This window comes from Panthera tigris, chromosome C2, assembly GCF_018350195.1.
Source record: "Panthera tigris isolate Pti1 chromosome C2, P.tigris_Pti1_mat1.1, whole genome shotgun sequence".
In the NCBI taxonomy this organism is placed as follows: Eukaryota; Metazoa; Chordata; class Mammalia; order Carnivora; family Felidae; genus Panthera; species Panthera tigris.
Window position 1 is genome coordinate 98,923,490 of NC_056668.1, and position 14,674 is coordinate 98,938,163.

General features: G+C 33.2%; 1 protein-coding gene across 1 annotated transcript in view; it reads left to right on the forward strand.

Moving 5' to 3' along the window:
* Positions 1–2,475: 2,475 nt before the first annotated feature.
* The window catches only part of BCHE (butyrylcholinesterase), a 64,471-nt gene continuing 52,272 nt past the window's right edge, over positions 2,476–14,674 (forward strand). The window contains exons 1-2 of the mRNA XM_007077055.3: positions 2,476–2,573; positions 8,600–10,124. Of these exons, the coding sequence (XP_007077117.1) occupies positions 2,525–2,573; positions 8,600–10,124 (1,574 nt within the window). The 5' untranslated portion in view covers positions 2,476–2,524. The remainder of the gene's footprint in view (positions 2,574–8,599; positions 10,125–14,674) is intronic.

Genomic DNA, 14,674 nt, shown 5'->3' on the forward strand with positions numbered 1-14,674 from the left:
GCTTAGCTCCCTTGGATTGTACAGTCTGTCTCCAGTCTCACTGAGGCCATGATTTAAAAAGGATGGCCATTCATGTAATAATGTTATAAAAATATAAACCTCTAAACCAAGATGATGCTCTTTGACCCAAAATAGAGGGTTTTGAGCATCAAAGGGGGTAATGTGGTAGGGTGCCCTCCCTAAGGAGAGAAAAAAGAGAGAGAAAAGAAAAAAAAAAAATTCAAGGTAACCTGGCTATGTGCCTACTTCACAACAACCCTCATGACCTTGTAAACTGAGACTACTTAATTTTGTGTGTGTTACCATATATGGGAGACAAAGAAATAGAAAATGTATTTAAAAAAAAACAAAAAAAAACTATGCCACGGGGATGTTCCTTCGGGGCTCAGTTCTTCTGGTATGAACCCAACTGAGCAGTGCTGACAGGAATAAAGTTGCTTCCTGGAAAGAAAAGTCTCTGTGTGAGGACTCCGTGCGAGATTCCTGCTACATTGTATGTTGAGCCACAATGGAAGAAACCTTCAAATAAAACAGGAGGAAGAAATGCACTGAAATAATGCATCAGATAATGTAGCATAGCTGAGAAATCAAAGAAGACAAACTAAAGGGGCAGTGGCTAAAGATGCTTCACTGAAGTGAAAATACTGAACTGAGGAAAAATTGCCAGGTTTTGTAGTCAGCTGATGCTGCTAGTCAGCCAACGCAAACATGTGTTCAAAATAAAAATCTGCTTGCAACAGATTATTTTATTGTTTGGCTTCTTGTTTACCAGATGAAAATGAAATATGTGTATCCATGTGATATATTTTACCTGGTGGTGAATGGATAGTAGGAGTGTGCAAAATGCTCTGCTGAATTCGCTAATATCAAAAACATCCCTTGACAATTGCAGGATTTGAGAATAAGTCATGCTGGTCCAGAAAACAGTGCAACAGAGCTGTGTTGGAGAGAGTTTTGACATTTGCATACCAAATCACATTTATTAAACCAATGAATGCTCTTTCGCCAGAATGACTACATTTTAAACAGAAATGCCATCACTTTACAAAGCATTGCTTAATTGTCAGTGTACTCCCTTTTAAAAAGCCCTCCTTCCTTTTAGATAGACCGTGTATTTTGTAACTTTTATGTGACTAGGTAGTCATTATATAAACTACATTCTAAATGCATTAGGGATCATTGTGATTGGGAATTTTTTATGTCATAAATACCTCCTGGGTAGCAATTTTTGCAGAAAAGATCATTTTTAAGACCAAAATTGCTGTTACCTTAGAAACGGTTACCGTGACATGACATCAGGCAAATCAAAGTTAAAATTTTGATTCCAACAACTACTAGCGGTAGGATATATAACAAGTTTCTTATCTTTGTAAGCCTTAGCTTCTTCATTGAGAAATATGACTAGTGATATTTAACTTATATATTTTTTGGAATAAAATAAAATAATTTATGTAACTGTCTATTATAATGACTGGAACAAGATAGTCTGCATAACAAATGACAGCTCTTATGTTTGCATGTTTGATATTTCAGCACAATATTAAAAACAAAAATGGGTTTATCTATAAGTACATGCCTACTGATTGGTCCTCAGTGAGCCCAATAGTGAGAAATTTAAAAGTGAAAACTCATTTGCAACAGATAAAGAAATAACTGCACTGAGAAAGAGGCATTAAAGTTTATTTTTTTCATTTTCCTAAATATATATTTCAAGGAAGATAAAAGCCCGAAAGTTATAAATACATCCTTGGGAATTCATACTCTTCCAGCTGATAAATGTGTCTTTTTAAGAGTTTGGTGAAGATTGTTCATTGTATTTTTGTTTTGACGAGAAAATTGTTGCTTCTCATCACACTTGACTGCTTGCAGGGCCCCTGAATAGGAAATTACCAATGCTGAGATTTGTATAACTTAAAGAAAGTATCGGGGCACAGTGCTTGGAAGGACATAACTAATAGAGACATACATTCAGTTAGTATAAGCAATCTTTTGATTTGCATAGTTTTATCTACAGAGTAATTATTTTGTTTCCTATTTCCTCTTTTGCACTCCTTTATAACTACATGCAAGGCACAGATTGAAGGTACAAAGAATTTCAATACCACACTTCTTTAGGACAATGTGCACGTCTTTAAATCTTAAAATAAGCACAAAAATTTCATATTCTATAAAAGAGGAAAAACACTTAAAAGTTCTGGTAGTGTTTAAAAAGGAAAACACGTGCATTTTCTGTTCAATATCAGCTTCTGTTAGTTAAAGAAGCGTCTCTTTTTTTCCCCTCACTCTGAAACTAGCGCCTGCAATTCGTAAAGAAATCTGGTGATACTTTTGTAAATGAACCACTATTGCATTCGTACCATTAGCCTCTGAACAGATGTCAGAGTGTAAAGATTGGCTGCCTCTAGATCAAGTTGCTGCTGCCAACTCTCGCGAGCTTTGTCAGTAACAGTTGATTGTAATGTCAGTGCAGTCCAATTTACAGGCTGGAGCAGCAGCTGCATTCTGCATTTCCCTGAAGTATTCCATGACTTCCACTCCTTGCAAACTTTATCATCTTTGTTGCAGTGAGTCAGGTAAGCTGCTCAGAATTTACGTGTTCGTGTAGAGATGCAACTTGCGGTGAAGCTCATTCTGTACGATTGCTATCCCTTCACTTGTCTGCTGTGCCCCTTTGGTGCTCTGTGGAGGACAGTTATTGCAAATGGGACAGATGAAGCGAGCCAGCAGACACATGCATCAAATCTGCCTATTATTCAAGGAACGCAAACTGAGTCCATTTAACTGCTGAGAAAATAATGAATTTATTCAACTTGGTGTAAAGGACCGCAGCACTTGTGGAGTCACTGTGATGTATGTTCTCAGGGCACTCTCTGAAGGAAATATTTTTATGCTCTATTTTGCCCTTAAAAGCACGATTTAGTGAATCTCTCCTGAAAAGGGTAATAAAAGTGGTCTTTGACCTGTCTTAGTCTATTTTTTTTCTTTTCTTCTTTTTTAAGTGGAATGAAATGAATAGTCCTCTTATTGTCTGGCTTGACAGGGTACTTTTCTTAATCAACATTTTGTCATCTGAAACTTTACCAGTATCAAACTGGCAAAGAATGAGGTGTAAGTTTCTTGTATCTAAAAGAAAATTCTGTTTTCTAATTTCATTTACGAACTCCCCCCACCTTTGTCCTGTTTGTCCTCTTTTTTTTTTTAATATGCGCATTTAAAGTATAGCAAAATATTGGAAATTTTCTATTATTACTATTATTATGGAAACAATTAGAAATATAGATTTTCTATTCATCCTGTCGTCTGGAAAATCTACTCTTATTTTGATGATATCAGTACTTATTTAATCAGAGGATTGAACATTGAGTGTAATATGTATGAATGATAAAAGTAAACTGAAATGTGAATAAAATTATTTAATTGTTTATGATTTCCATATATAATTTCCTTTTATTTCAAGAGTAGGCCTTCCCAATCTTTATGAGAGTATAACATAGTAATACACTCAACCAGAAGTTTCTATCCCTAGTCTGTGTAATATCTTCCATAATAGAAACTATCTCATACTGATGGTAAGCTTAATTATATTTCATTTATGTAAATAGGAACTTTCTTAAGGATGAACATGAGTTTTTAAATGTCTTTATACTTTAAATGAAGATCTTCAGGAATTCTCTGTGATTTTGAAATGACATTATCTTTGAATGACAAATAAAATTTCTAATTGGATTTGCAAAGTTGTTTTATTCTCCTAGATTTGTTGTTCTTTCGTTGTTTTTTGTTTTTAATGCTCTGCTTCTTTAACCTTAAGAAACTGCTTGAGATCTATTCCACATTTCAGTTTTTGAAATACAAGTTAATAATATCTTAGCAACTCACATCTTGTTTATAAATTTAGTTTCTGCTTTGAGTCGTTTTTTGATAAAAATTAATAACATGTTTAAATTACATGTTGTCTTCATACTGATGCTTTCATGCCAAAATCTGCTTATTCTTAGAAACTGAACTGTACAGGATGTTAGAGAATTATAGTTGAATAGATGTCAACCAAAGACCAGACTCAACTTTCAAAGAAGACCCAAGTTATCTCTCTAATATTAAATGTTTGATTTATTCACACAAGGAAGACTTTGTGAATATTCTTCCGAGTTGAGGAGAGATACAGATCTTACATTTCTAATACCTAACATCGTGTCTTCTATCTGTACACATTCTTTTATTGCCTAAAAGATATCAGAAAGATCCCTGAAAGGCAGTGGTAGAGTCTATTATAAACAGACTTCCTCAATTGCCCACTTCAGATAGCCTGCAACAAAACAAGCTTTTTAGGTTTGGTATAAAGGTTTAACTGTCTTACTTTGGCCAAATACATCTTAGAGATGCTTGTTCTAGATCATATCGTCTAGATGTCTCTTGCCCGACTATTTTAAGAAGCTTTATTTTTATATAGAAATACATATTATACTGTTTTTAAAAACGGAAATTACACTCAGAGAAAACTGTTATCAATATTTGCTTGACCGTGGGTGGCCAATTATTTTGAAAATGTGTTTGATAATCAACTATGGAAAATTTATGGCAAAGAAATAGCTCTTTCTATCAATCGTTTTACACCCATATCTTATAGCATAACATATTTCTTAAAATTGATGCTTTCAAAATTAAATCAAAAATCCAAAAAATGTATTTTTTGCCTTTTTTTTATTTTTCAAAGTTTTACTATTCAAAGTTTAGAATATCTTCCAAAGATGGCCAGTAGATTTTGATATCCTAGAGCACCTGATATCCTTAGAATACTATAGTCTTAATATCTTTCAGCTTTTTCCTCTTCCCACTTCCATCATTCAATTTCTTTTGCAATTCCAAACAAAAACTCCTGCCTTTCTTTCAAAAACTATGACAGTAAGTTAAGTGATCTAAATTTAGATATTCAGTTGTTCTTGGTATGAAAATTTCCCCTATTCTTTATAGTAAACGTGTTATGTATTCTCAGAGTTTAAATTGTTTATTTAATGTGACATTAGCCAATTTGCACTAGAATTTATTGAAGAAAATGGTTTAATTATTAATAAAGATTTAGATACATATGGGGTGACTGGGTGGCTCAGCTGGTTAAGTGACCAACTTCGGCTCAAGTCATGATCTTGACCACAGTCAGACTGTGGGTTCGAACCCCACGTGGGGCTCTGTGCTGACTCTTGGAGCCTGGAACCTGTTTCAGATTCTGTGCCTGTCTCTTTCTGCCCCTCCCCACCCCTCTCTATCAAAAATGAATAAACATCAATTTGGTTAAAAAATAAAGATTTAGACATACAAACTAATAAAATTTTCTTAGTCTCCTTTATTTATCTTTTGATTATTTAATCATGTGATAGCATATACTAAAAATACAAATGTCTCTTAGTAGTAAAACTACAGAGAAACCTGTTAGACTAGAGAATACCAGATTATGAAAATGCTTATTTAGATAAGTGCTGCGGCTAAATATAAAAATATTAGCCTACACTAACAATGAGTATGTGAGCACATGAGTATTTTTGTATTAAAGTCTAGATTTCATAATATGGTGTATAAACATTCCAACAGGCAGCATGATAGTGAGTTGGAATTATATTGCCATTCTTGCAGTGAACACATGCTTACAATGAATTTTTTGAATGTTCCTAATTACATTATTTATAAGATGATGACTCACAGATCATGGTTGAAAAAGCAAGCTTAGTTATTATTTGGATGAATCATACTATACAACATTAACACCTATTCAGCACAAATATAAATAAAACCGTATAAGAAACAGTTATGTAAATCAAGCTAAGTGGCATGGGAATGATATGACAACCTTTTAACTGTTATAGTAGATATTTTTTTAAATAGTCAAGGAAGATTATTGCATATATTAATTACATGCAAAAACAAAACATTTCGGTGGTATACTTGCTATGCAATAAAATTAATAAACTGTACAGCAAATGATTGAAAAGTATCAGAGACCAAAAATTATTAGCATTAGGTGTTTTGTTAATAAAGGCAAAATAATATTTATATAAAACCAAGAAAAAAGCCCAGACAATCTCTGCTTCAGACTCAGAAGAACATAGCTTGAGCCAAGCCACAGGGAGGAATGAGGCCAACCAGAGATGCTGCAATTAATCTATTGAAATGCAGCTTAAAGTAAACCCACTTGGTATCTTAATTCTTTTTTTCCTTCCCAAACAGGTTTTTAAAAAAGAAAAAAAAAATCCATTGCAGCATTTTGTTCTCCAAATGTCACTGAAATTTATTTAAAAGAAAGGGCTTAGAAATTATCAAAAGGAAAAAAAAAAAAAAAAAAAGACTGTGGTAGCCATGCCTCTAAAACTCCTAAACTGTCAGAAATATAAAATCTCATTAGTAAGTGTCAAATCTACAGGAAACTTTACATTATTATTACATTATCATAATAGTGTGAGATTATATCATATAATCATAAATAATATAAATATATCATAGTATAGAAATAATATAATAATATAGAAATAGTATTAAGATATTATATACTTCAATAATATATTTCAATGGTCTTAACACAGATTCAATTGTATCAAATTTGAGAACATAAAATAATTTCACATTTTGATTTTTTAAAACTTGATTACCATAATAATCATTATATATAGACATATATGTAAAAATATGCATATACTTATGGACATTGAAAGAATAAGATCTACATGTGTAGCTATATAGATATAGACAGAAGCAGAGATAAAGAGATCTATAAGTACACTGAACAAAATACTGTATACAATTGATCAATTTATTTAGATCTTTTGGGGGGCTCAAGAAATACTTTTTGATCACTAGCTGCACTATTAGCAGTGGTAAATGAGGTTGATTTAAAATGTGAAAATTGTAACTCTGGCACAGTTTTCAGGATGATGCCTTCTTCTCTGCCTTCGAGATAATCTAAATTAAACACACACACACACACACACACACACACACACACACACACACGCTAATACAATTTCTCAATGCTCACATGATTAGCTTCTTAGACACATAGATTGTTTTACAATTATAATACCAAAAATAATAAAGAAAAAAAATTTGCACATTTATGGACCTTTGTTATTATTGTGTGGATGGAGTCAGTGTTTGTATTTGACCGTTTTAATCAGGTCTTCTTTCAATTATATAAAGATGGTAGTTTTTTTTATTGATATGGACATTACATTTTTGTGTCCCTCTTTGTCATTTGGAGTTTCAGAATCTGAGTTTTAAATTTTATTAATTTCAAAGAAATTCGAGTGTGAATTATGAAATTTTAATAAAACTTTGATTTCCATAAGCAATCTCTTCATGTCATCAATAAATATTTTTTAAATGTCAAATATTGCTTTTTCTTCTACCTTTTCCAGTAATTTCTCAGCATTAGTTCTCTTAATTTCACTAATTTTGTCCACTATCAAAATGCAACTAATCTGATCATGTCAACATATTTATCATCACAAGTTGTTAATCAATTAACAAATAATAGATGTGCATTGAGTAATACCTGAGTGTTAAATTCCTTCAAACTATCTTCTCCCACACGATATATTATCAGCTACTGGTTCTCTCTATTGACATTGTAATTCAGGTATAGAGAAGGAATTTCTTCGTTATTCACTTTCCAGAACTTGTGTGTTATATGTCTGCAGCCTTCTCTTCCAGTTTTTCCCATAGTTCTTTATAGGGGTCACAGATGTGTTCGTTTTCACAATTTTTAAGATAAATGACAACTGCTGTATTTTTGTTACTTAGTATTCTATGAACAGATTGTTCAAATTCTCTTCTGAATTGTGTAGAGGAAGAAACCATGAGGCAGAAAGGACCACAGAAGGGACCATGGAAACAGAAAAATACAATAACAGAAGTCTAAGCTGGCCATGAATAGAACAGTGTGTATTTCAGAAAATACACAAGCTTGTATTTCCTCCTCTAATCAAGGAGGAAATTATATCTGTCATAAATTGACTACTACTTAATTCCACTTTTGGTGGGTCTGTGTATGGTGGAGAAATATATATATATGCCTGGGACAAACTTCCTCTCGAAAATATTAAATCTTCTAGGGTGCCTGGGTGGCTCAGTCAGTTAAGCCTCCGACTCTGGCTCAGGTCATGATCTCACGTTTCTTGAGTTCAAGCCCCACGTCAGGCCCCTGTGCTGACAGACCCAGAGACTGCTTTGGATTCTGTGTCTCCTTCTGTCTCTACCCCTCCCCCACTAATGCTCTATTTCTCTCTGCCTCTCTCTCTCTCAAAACTAAACAAACACTAAAAACATTTAAATACTAAATCTTCTTTGCCGACACTTGATAATGAATCTTTCCAAAGTGAAATGATTTCTGCTTTTCCATTCCACTTATTTCTATTCTAAATTGAAAACTGAAATATCTTCAAGCATTTTCCGTTTTTTTTTTTTTTTGATAAAACCTTTATAGTGGTAGCAGATTTATTAGTTTTCATAATTGGTAGGGTTAATAAGAACTACTGTGTTTTAATTAATTATCATAAATAAAATATAATACTTGATGCATGAGGCTTTTAAAACTTCCTAATCACCTCTCTTTCAGAAATCAATATGCAGAGCAAGGGTACAATCATAAGCATCCAATTTCTCTTGCGGTTTCTTCTGCTCTGGGTGCTCATTGGGAAGTCACACACGGAGGAAGACATCATAATTACAACCAAGAATGGAAAAGTCAGAGGGATGAACTTGCCAGTTCTTGATGGCACGGTGACAGCCTTTCTGGGAATTCCCTATGCACAGCCACCTCTTGGTAGACTTCGATTCAAAAAGCCACAATTCTTGACCAAGTGGTCCGATATTTGGAATGCCACAAAACATGCAAATTCTTGCTATCAGAATGCAGATCAAAGTTTCCCAGGCTTCCCTGGATCAGAGATGTGGAACCCAAACACTGATCTCAGTGAAGACTGTTTATACCTGAATGTGTGGAGTCCAACACCTAAACCAAAAAATGCTACTGTAATGATATGGATCTATGGAGGTGGTTTTCAAACCGGAACATCATCTTTACCTGTTTATGATGGCAAGTTTCTGGCTCGGGTTGAAAGAGTTATTGTAGTTTCAATGAACTATAGGGTGGGTGCCCTAGGATTCTTAGCTTTACCAGGAAATCCTGAGATACCAGGGAACATGGGCTTATTTGATCAACAGTTGGCACTACAGTGGGTCCAAAAAAATATAGCAGCCTTTGGTGGAAATCCTAAAAGCGTAACTCTCTTTGGAGAAAGTGCAGGGGCGGGTTCAGTTAGCCTTCATTTACTTTCTCCTAGAAGCCAGCCATTGTTTACCAGAGCCATTCTGCAAAGTGGATCCTCTAATGCCCCTTGGGCAGTAATGTCTCTGGATGAAGCCAAGAACAGAACACTGACCTTAGCTAAATTTATTGGTTGCTCTAAAGAAAATGACACAGAGATCATCAAATGCCTTCGAAACAAAGATCCCCAGGAAATTCTACTGAATGAACTATTGGTTGTCCCCTCTGATACTCTTTTATCTGTAAACTTTGGTCCAGTCGTGGATGGTGATTTTCTCACTGATATGCCAGACACACTGCTCCAACTTGGACAGTTCAAAAAAACCCAGATCTTGGTGGGTGTTAATAAAGATGAAGGGACAGCATTTTTAGTATATGGTGCTCCTGGTTTCAGCAAAGATAATGACAGTATCATAACTAGAAAAGAATTTCAAGAAGGTTTAAAAATATATTTTCCAGGAGTGAGTGAATTTGGAAGGGAAGCGATTCTTTTTTATTATGTGGACTTGTTAGATGATCAGAGAGCTGAAAAGTACCGTGAGGCCTTGGATGATGTTCTTGGGGATTACAATATCATATGCCCTGCTTTGGAGTTCACCACAAAATTCTCAGAATTGGGAAATAATGCCTTTTTCTACTATTTTGAACACCGATCTTCCCAACTTCCTTGGCCAGAATGGATGGGAGTGATGCATGGTTATGAAATTGAGTTTGTCTTTGGTTTGCCTCTGGAAAGAAGAGTTAACTACACAAGAGCTGAGGAAATTTTGAGCAGATCCATCATGAACTACTGGGCAAATTTTGCAAAATATGGGTAAGTGTTGATTTTTGGAATTGTTTTGATTGTGATTGCTTTTGCTTAACTCTGCTTGCTCTGTGGTGTAGACTTCATTAAAGGCACAGACATGTTTTAGTTTTTTATTCTTTCTGTACCATAAGCTAGTTTTGGTTTTTATTATGTAATGAATTTCAATTTCTTGCATCAGGGTGCTTAACATAAATCATCAAATGACTTTTACAAAAAAAAAAAAAAAAAAAAAACATTTTCTGATTTCATTCCCAAAATACTGTGAAGTACTTCAGTAATATTAGCCAAAGTTTGTATGGAAGTGGATGTTTACCTTGAAAACTAAAGCTATTGTGACCATACTCTTGAACCTGAAATGTATAATGTTTACAGGTTTAGGGAAGAGCAGGAATATATCTTCTCTTCATGCTTCTAAGCAGAGGTAGTGAAAAAACACATTCCTGATTAGGAAAATCAAAGGGCAAGATGGTGATGGAGTTGGCCCTCAGATTACTCCAAATACAAATGCAGAGTTTGGCATTTTATCAATTTTTCCCCTACTAGGTTCGTTCAGAGTTTTCAAGTGATCTGTATTGGACAAGGGCGTCTACAAGGGTCCCCATGTTTAGCTAAGCTGTTTTGCATTTGAGCAGTCATATAGCTAACATTAGATAATCAGACATATGACAAAAGAACCCATTTTTCCTCATCTGTTATAAATATTGTGATATTATATCCTCAAGAATCAGAAGAAAATAATCTGTTCACATGTATTTTCTAATTTGTGTATTTCTCAAATATATAAATGCATGTGCATTGATATAAGGGTTTTTTTGTAATCCTAAAAAGAATTTTCTATATTGGGATACCTTGTATCCATGGGAAGAACAAAACAAATAGAAATTTGAGCACCTATGTTTAAAAGAAATAGTTATAGACACACAAATTGATGGATGTGCTAATCCAATCTGTCATAATATCTTTTATAACTGAAAAAATGTTGATACTAGTATTATTGCATTCTGGTTTTCTTTTCCAACCTCCATTTGAAATTCATTGTACTTCATGTCACTATATATATATATATATATCTTTCTACAAAGGACTTGTATAATATAATTCTTCTCAAAACTTTTTAATGCTTAGCCACTGTGTCTAAAGCTAAAATTCTATCTTTCATTAAGAGGCTTTTATAATCTCACTGCAACCCATATTCCCCAACAATATCTGGCTTCATGGCAGGGCAGTTATCTCATGAATGCCAAAGATTTCAAGCTTAATACACCTTAGAGCCTTGCTCTTGCTTTGCACCCTGTTTAAAATGTCTACCTTTCTTTTTAATGACACACGTCCCACTTTTTTTGAAGATCCTGAGCACCCACATGTTTCACCAAGCATATCTTTAATTCTTAAAGTTATAATTGCTTCGGACCTCTTTTCACTCTCCACAGAAGTGATTGACTATAATTTGTCTCTGTGTTATTTATCATCATATGCTGAGCCTCCTAACCTAAACTAAACAGGCTTCTGAAAAGAGAAACTGGTTTTACTGGATGCCCACTCATTAGAGTTACTGCCATTGGTATATAACATATTTATCAAATATTTGGCTATCCAATGTTATCCAATGATTGAGCAAAAATAGGTACAGGCTAGAATGAGTAAATATATATATATATATATATATATATATATATATATATATACACACACACACACACACACACATATATATGTATGTGTATATATATATATATATATATATATATATATATATATATATATTTAAGATTTGTGGGCTATTAATTTACCTGTAGTTGTGCAATATCTTTTGCCTTCTCAACATCAAATTTCTGCTGAAGAAGGATCATCATTACTGGAGAAGCATTAGAATTATTTCTATCTCATTTTGTTCTCTGCCTAAAGGCTATGCCCATATTAAATCATTTTAATATGTTTTAAATTCTTTCTTATAATTCTAGAGATTGTAAAGAATTTAAGGAGATCTATTTCTTAAGATTATTGATGGGCCTGTAATTTTTAAAGGACTTTATATTTTGCATATTGAAATTACCAGAAAATTTATATTTTCTCATGTCACAATGGAGAACACTGAGAATCGGATGTGGAATATATCCTGACACACAGATAGCAAGAATTCCAAGAAGAGAATCTTTGACACTTAATAGAATATATTGTTTAATCCCAATCTACTTCTATTATTAATATATTTTAATGAGAAATATATGAAGGTTAACACATTTCAATCATAAAGACAAGTTCATATAAGTAAGATTTTAAGCCATAAAGATTAAAGTAAACTTTTCAGTGTAGTTTAGCTATCACATGATGTCATTTCAGTTAGGGAGTGTCTTTACAGTTCATATTCACACAGTTGAACAGAAATAATAATACTTCATACATGCTGACAGTTAACTTGATGGCAAACATAATGTTAATCTCCTGGTACAAATTGTCTTTTTTCAAAGTATATCTATGAATAAATATAAAAGTTTAAAATAGTTAAGTAAACTCCAAAGGAAACAAAGTTGGCAAATACACAGTTTGTAAATCCATCCACATCTATCTTACCACAAACATGATGTTCTAACTCTGGTTTTCAATGCTGGGAGATTAATCCTCTACCCTCTCATGCTCTCACCGCCTCCCCCCCACCCCACACTTGGGAACATTCAATAATGTCTGGAACTGTATTTGAGTGTCACAACTGGGAGTGGGGGTAACGTTGGCAAGGAAGAGGCCAGGGATGCTCCTACACTTCCAGCAAAGCACAGAACAGCTCCCACAACAAAGAATTAACTATTCATTCCCAAAGTGAATACTTCCAAGATTGAGAAACTACAGGTTTCTACTTCTTCATAACCCAAAAACAATGCATTAAGAAAATTAAAAAAAAGTAGAAGTAGGAGTTGTAATAATTCTTCAGAAAAACAAGGTATCAAGTTCATGGCTCAGAAAATGTTTTAACAAATTTAACAAATAATGTCTAGTACATATTGTACTGTTTGTTATAATTAAATTCAAAATAATTTTGAATTGTTCTATGTGATTTTTTATGTTGCCAATGGGTCATTTACTAGACTGTTATTTAACCTCCAATTATCTGGATAATTTCTATATATTTCGTTGTTGATTTCCAATTTAGTTCCATTCTAGTGAGAGACAATACTCTAAGATTTTTCCCTGTGAAATATATTAAGAACTATTTTAGGACCCAGTACATGATCCATATGGGTGATTATTTTATGTGCTGTTTAGTTTACTTGGTATGATTCGTTCCGTAAATTAATTAGTTCACAATTGCTCAGGTCTTCTAATACTCTTCCTAATAATTTTGTCTACTTGCTTCAAATGCTGAGAGAGGGGTATTAGCATCTTCAATTGTAATTGTGGTGTTACTCATTTCTCCATTTTGCCCTCCTAATTACTTTTAGTATTTTAAAGCTATGCTATTAATTTCTATGCATAGTTAGAATTATGTAGTCCTGATTAATTGGCTGTTTTACCATTATGAAATGTCTCTTCATCCTGAAGTTGGCTTTGCCTAATATTAAGATAGACAGGTCATGGTTCCTATACTTATGTTTGCATGTTTTGTTCTATCCTTTTCTTCCACTTACATTTTTTTAAGAAATCTTCCTTACAATTGGTGTGATTAATCCACCAATTTTTTTACCCTAATTGAAAGTTGTTTTTTTTTTCAATTTAGTTTTTATATAGACATTTTAATTTGCCTTTAATATGTTTTCCAGTGGTTGCTTTAGGGCTAACAATTGTGTCTTTAACTTATGAAAGTCAACTTAGAGTTAATATCGAAACATTTTTCATTTTGCAACTGGCATTTCCCACTTTCTTCACAATTCATGCTTCCCATTTTCTATTTCACCCTTACTACCTCACAAAGTCAGGAGACTAACAATATCATTTCATGCATTCTCGATGTTTTTCAATATTGCTGCCACATGTTTAGGCAATGTGTAATATAAAATCTCTCCTAAAATCTTATTCACTTTAACCATAAGTTATATTTATGTAAATTTATGGGAAAAACAGAAAACAATATTTTGTATTTACCCACAGACTTGTCATTTCCAATGTTCTTTCTTCTTACCTGTGGATTCTAGTTTTCATCTGGTATCATTTCCCTTCATGGTGAAGAACATACTTTAGGATTTCTCATTGTGTACATTGGCTAGTTACAAATTTTGTCTGTTTTCTTTTATATGAAAATGTCTTTATTTTACCTGAATTGAAGGATTTTTTTTAGGAATATAGAATTCTGAGTTGATCTTTTTTTCTTTCTCTTTCATCAGTTTAAAGATGTGTTCCGTAATGTTTTTATCTCTCTAGTTCTTATGTGAAGCTTTTACTCATATGATTTTCTCCCTGTATGCAATATCTGCTTTTTCACCCCTTTGGTCGATTTCAAAATTTTCTCTTTATCTTTGGTTTTCAATAGTTCATTCATGACGTTTCCAAGTATGAATTTTTTTTTATCTCGAGTTTACTAAGATTCTTCTTGTTGACTTTTAATGTCATATTTGAGATTTTTTGGG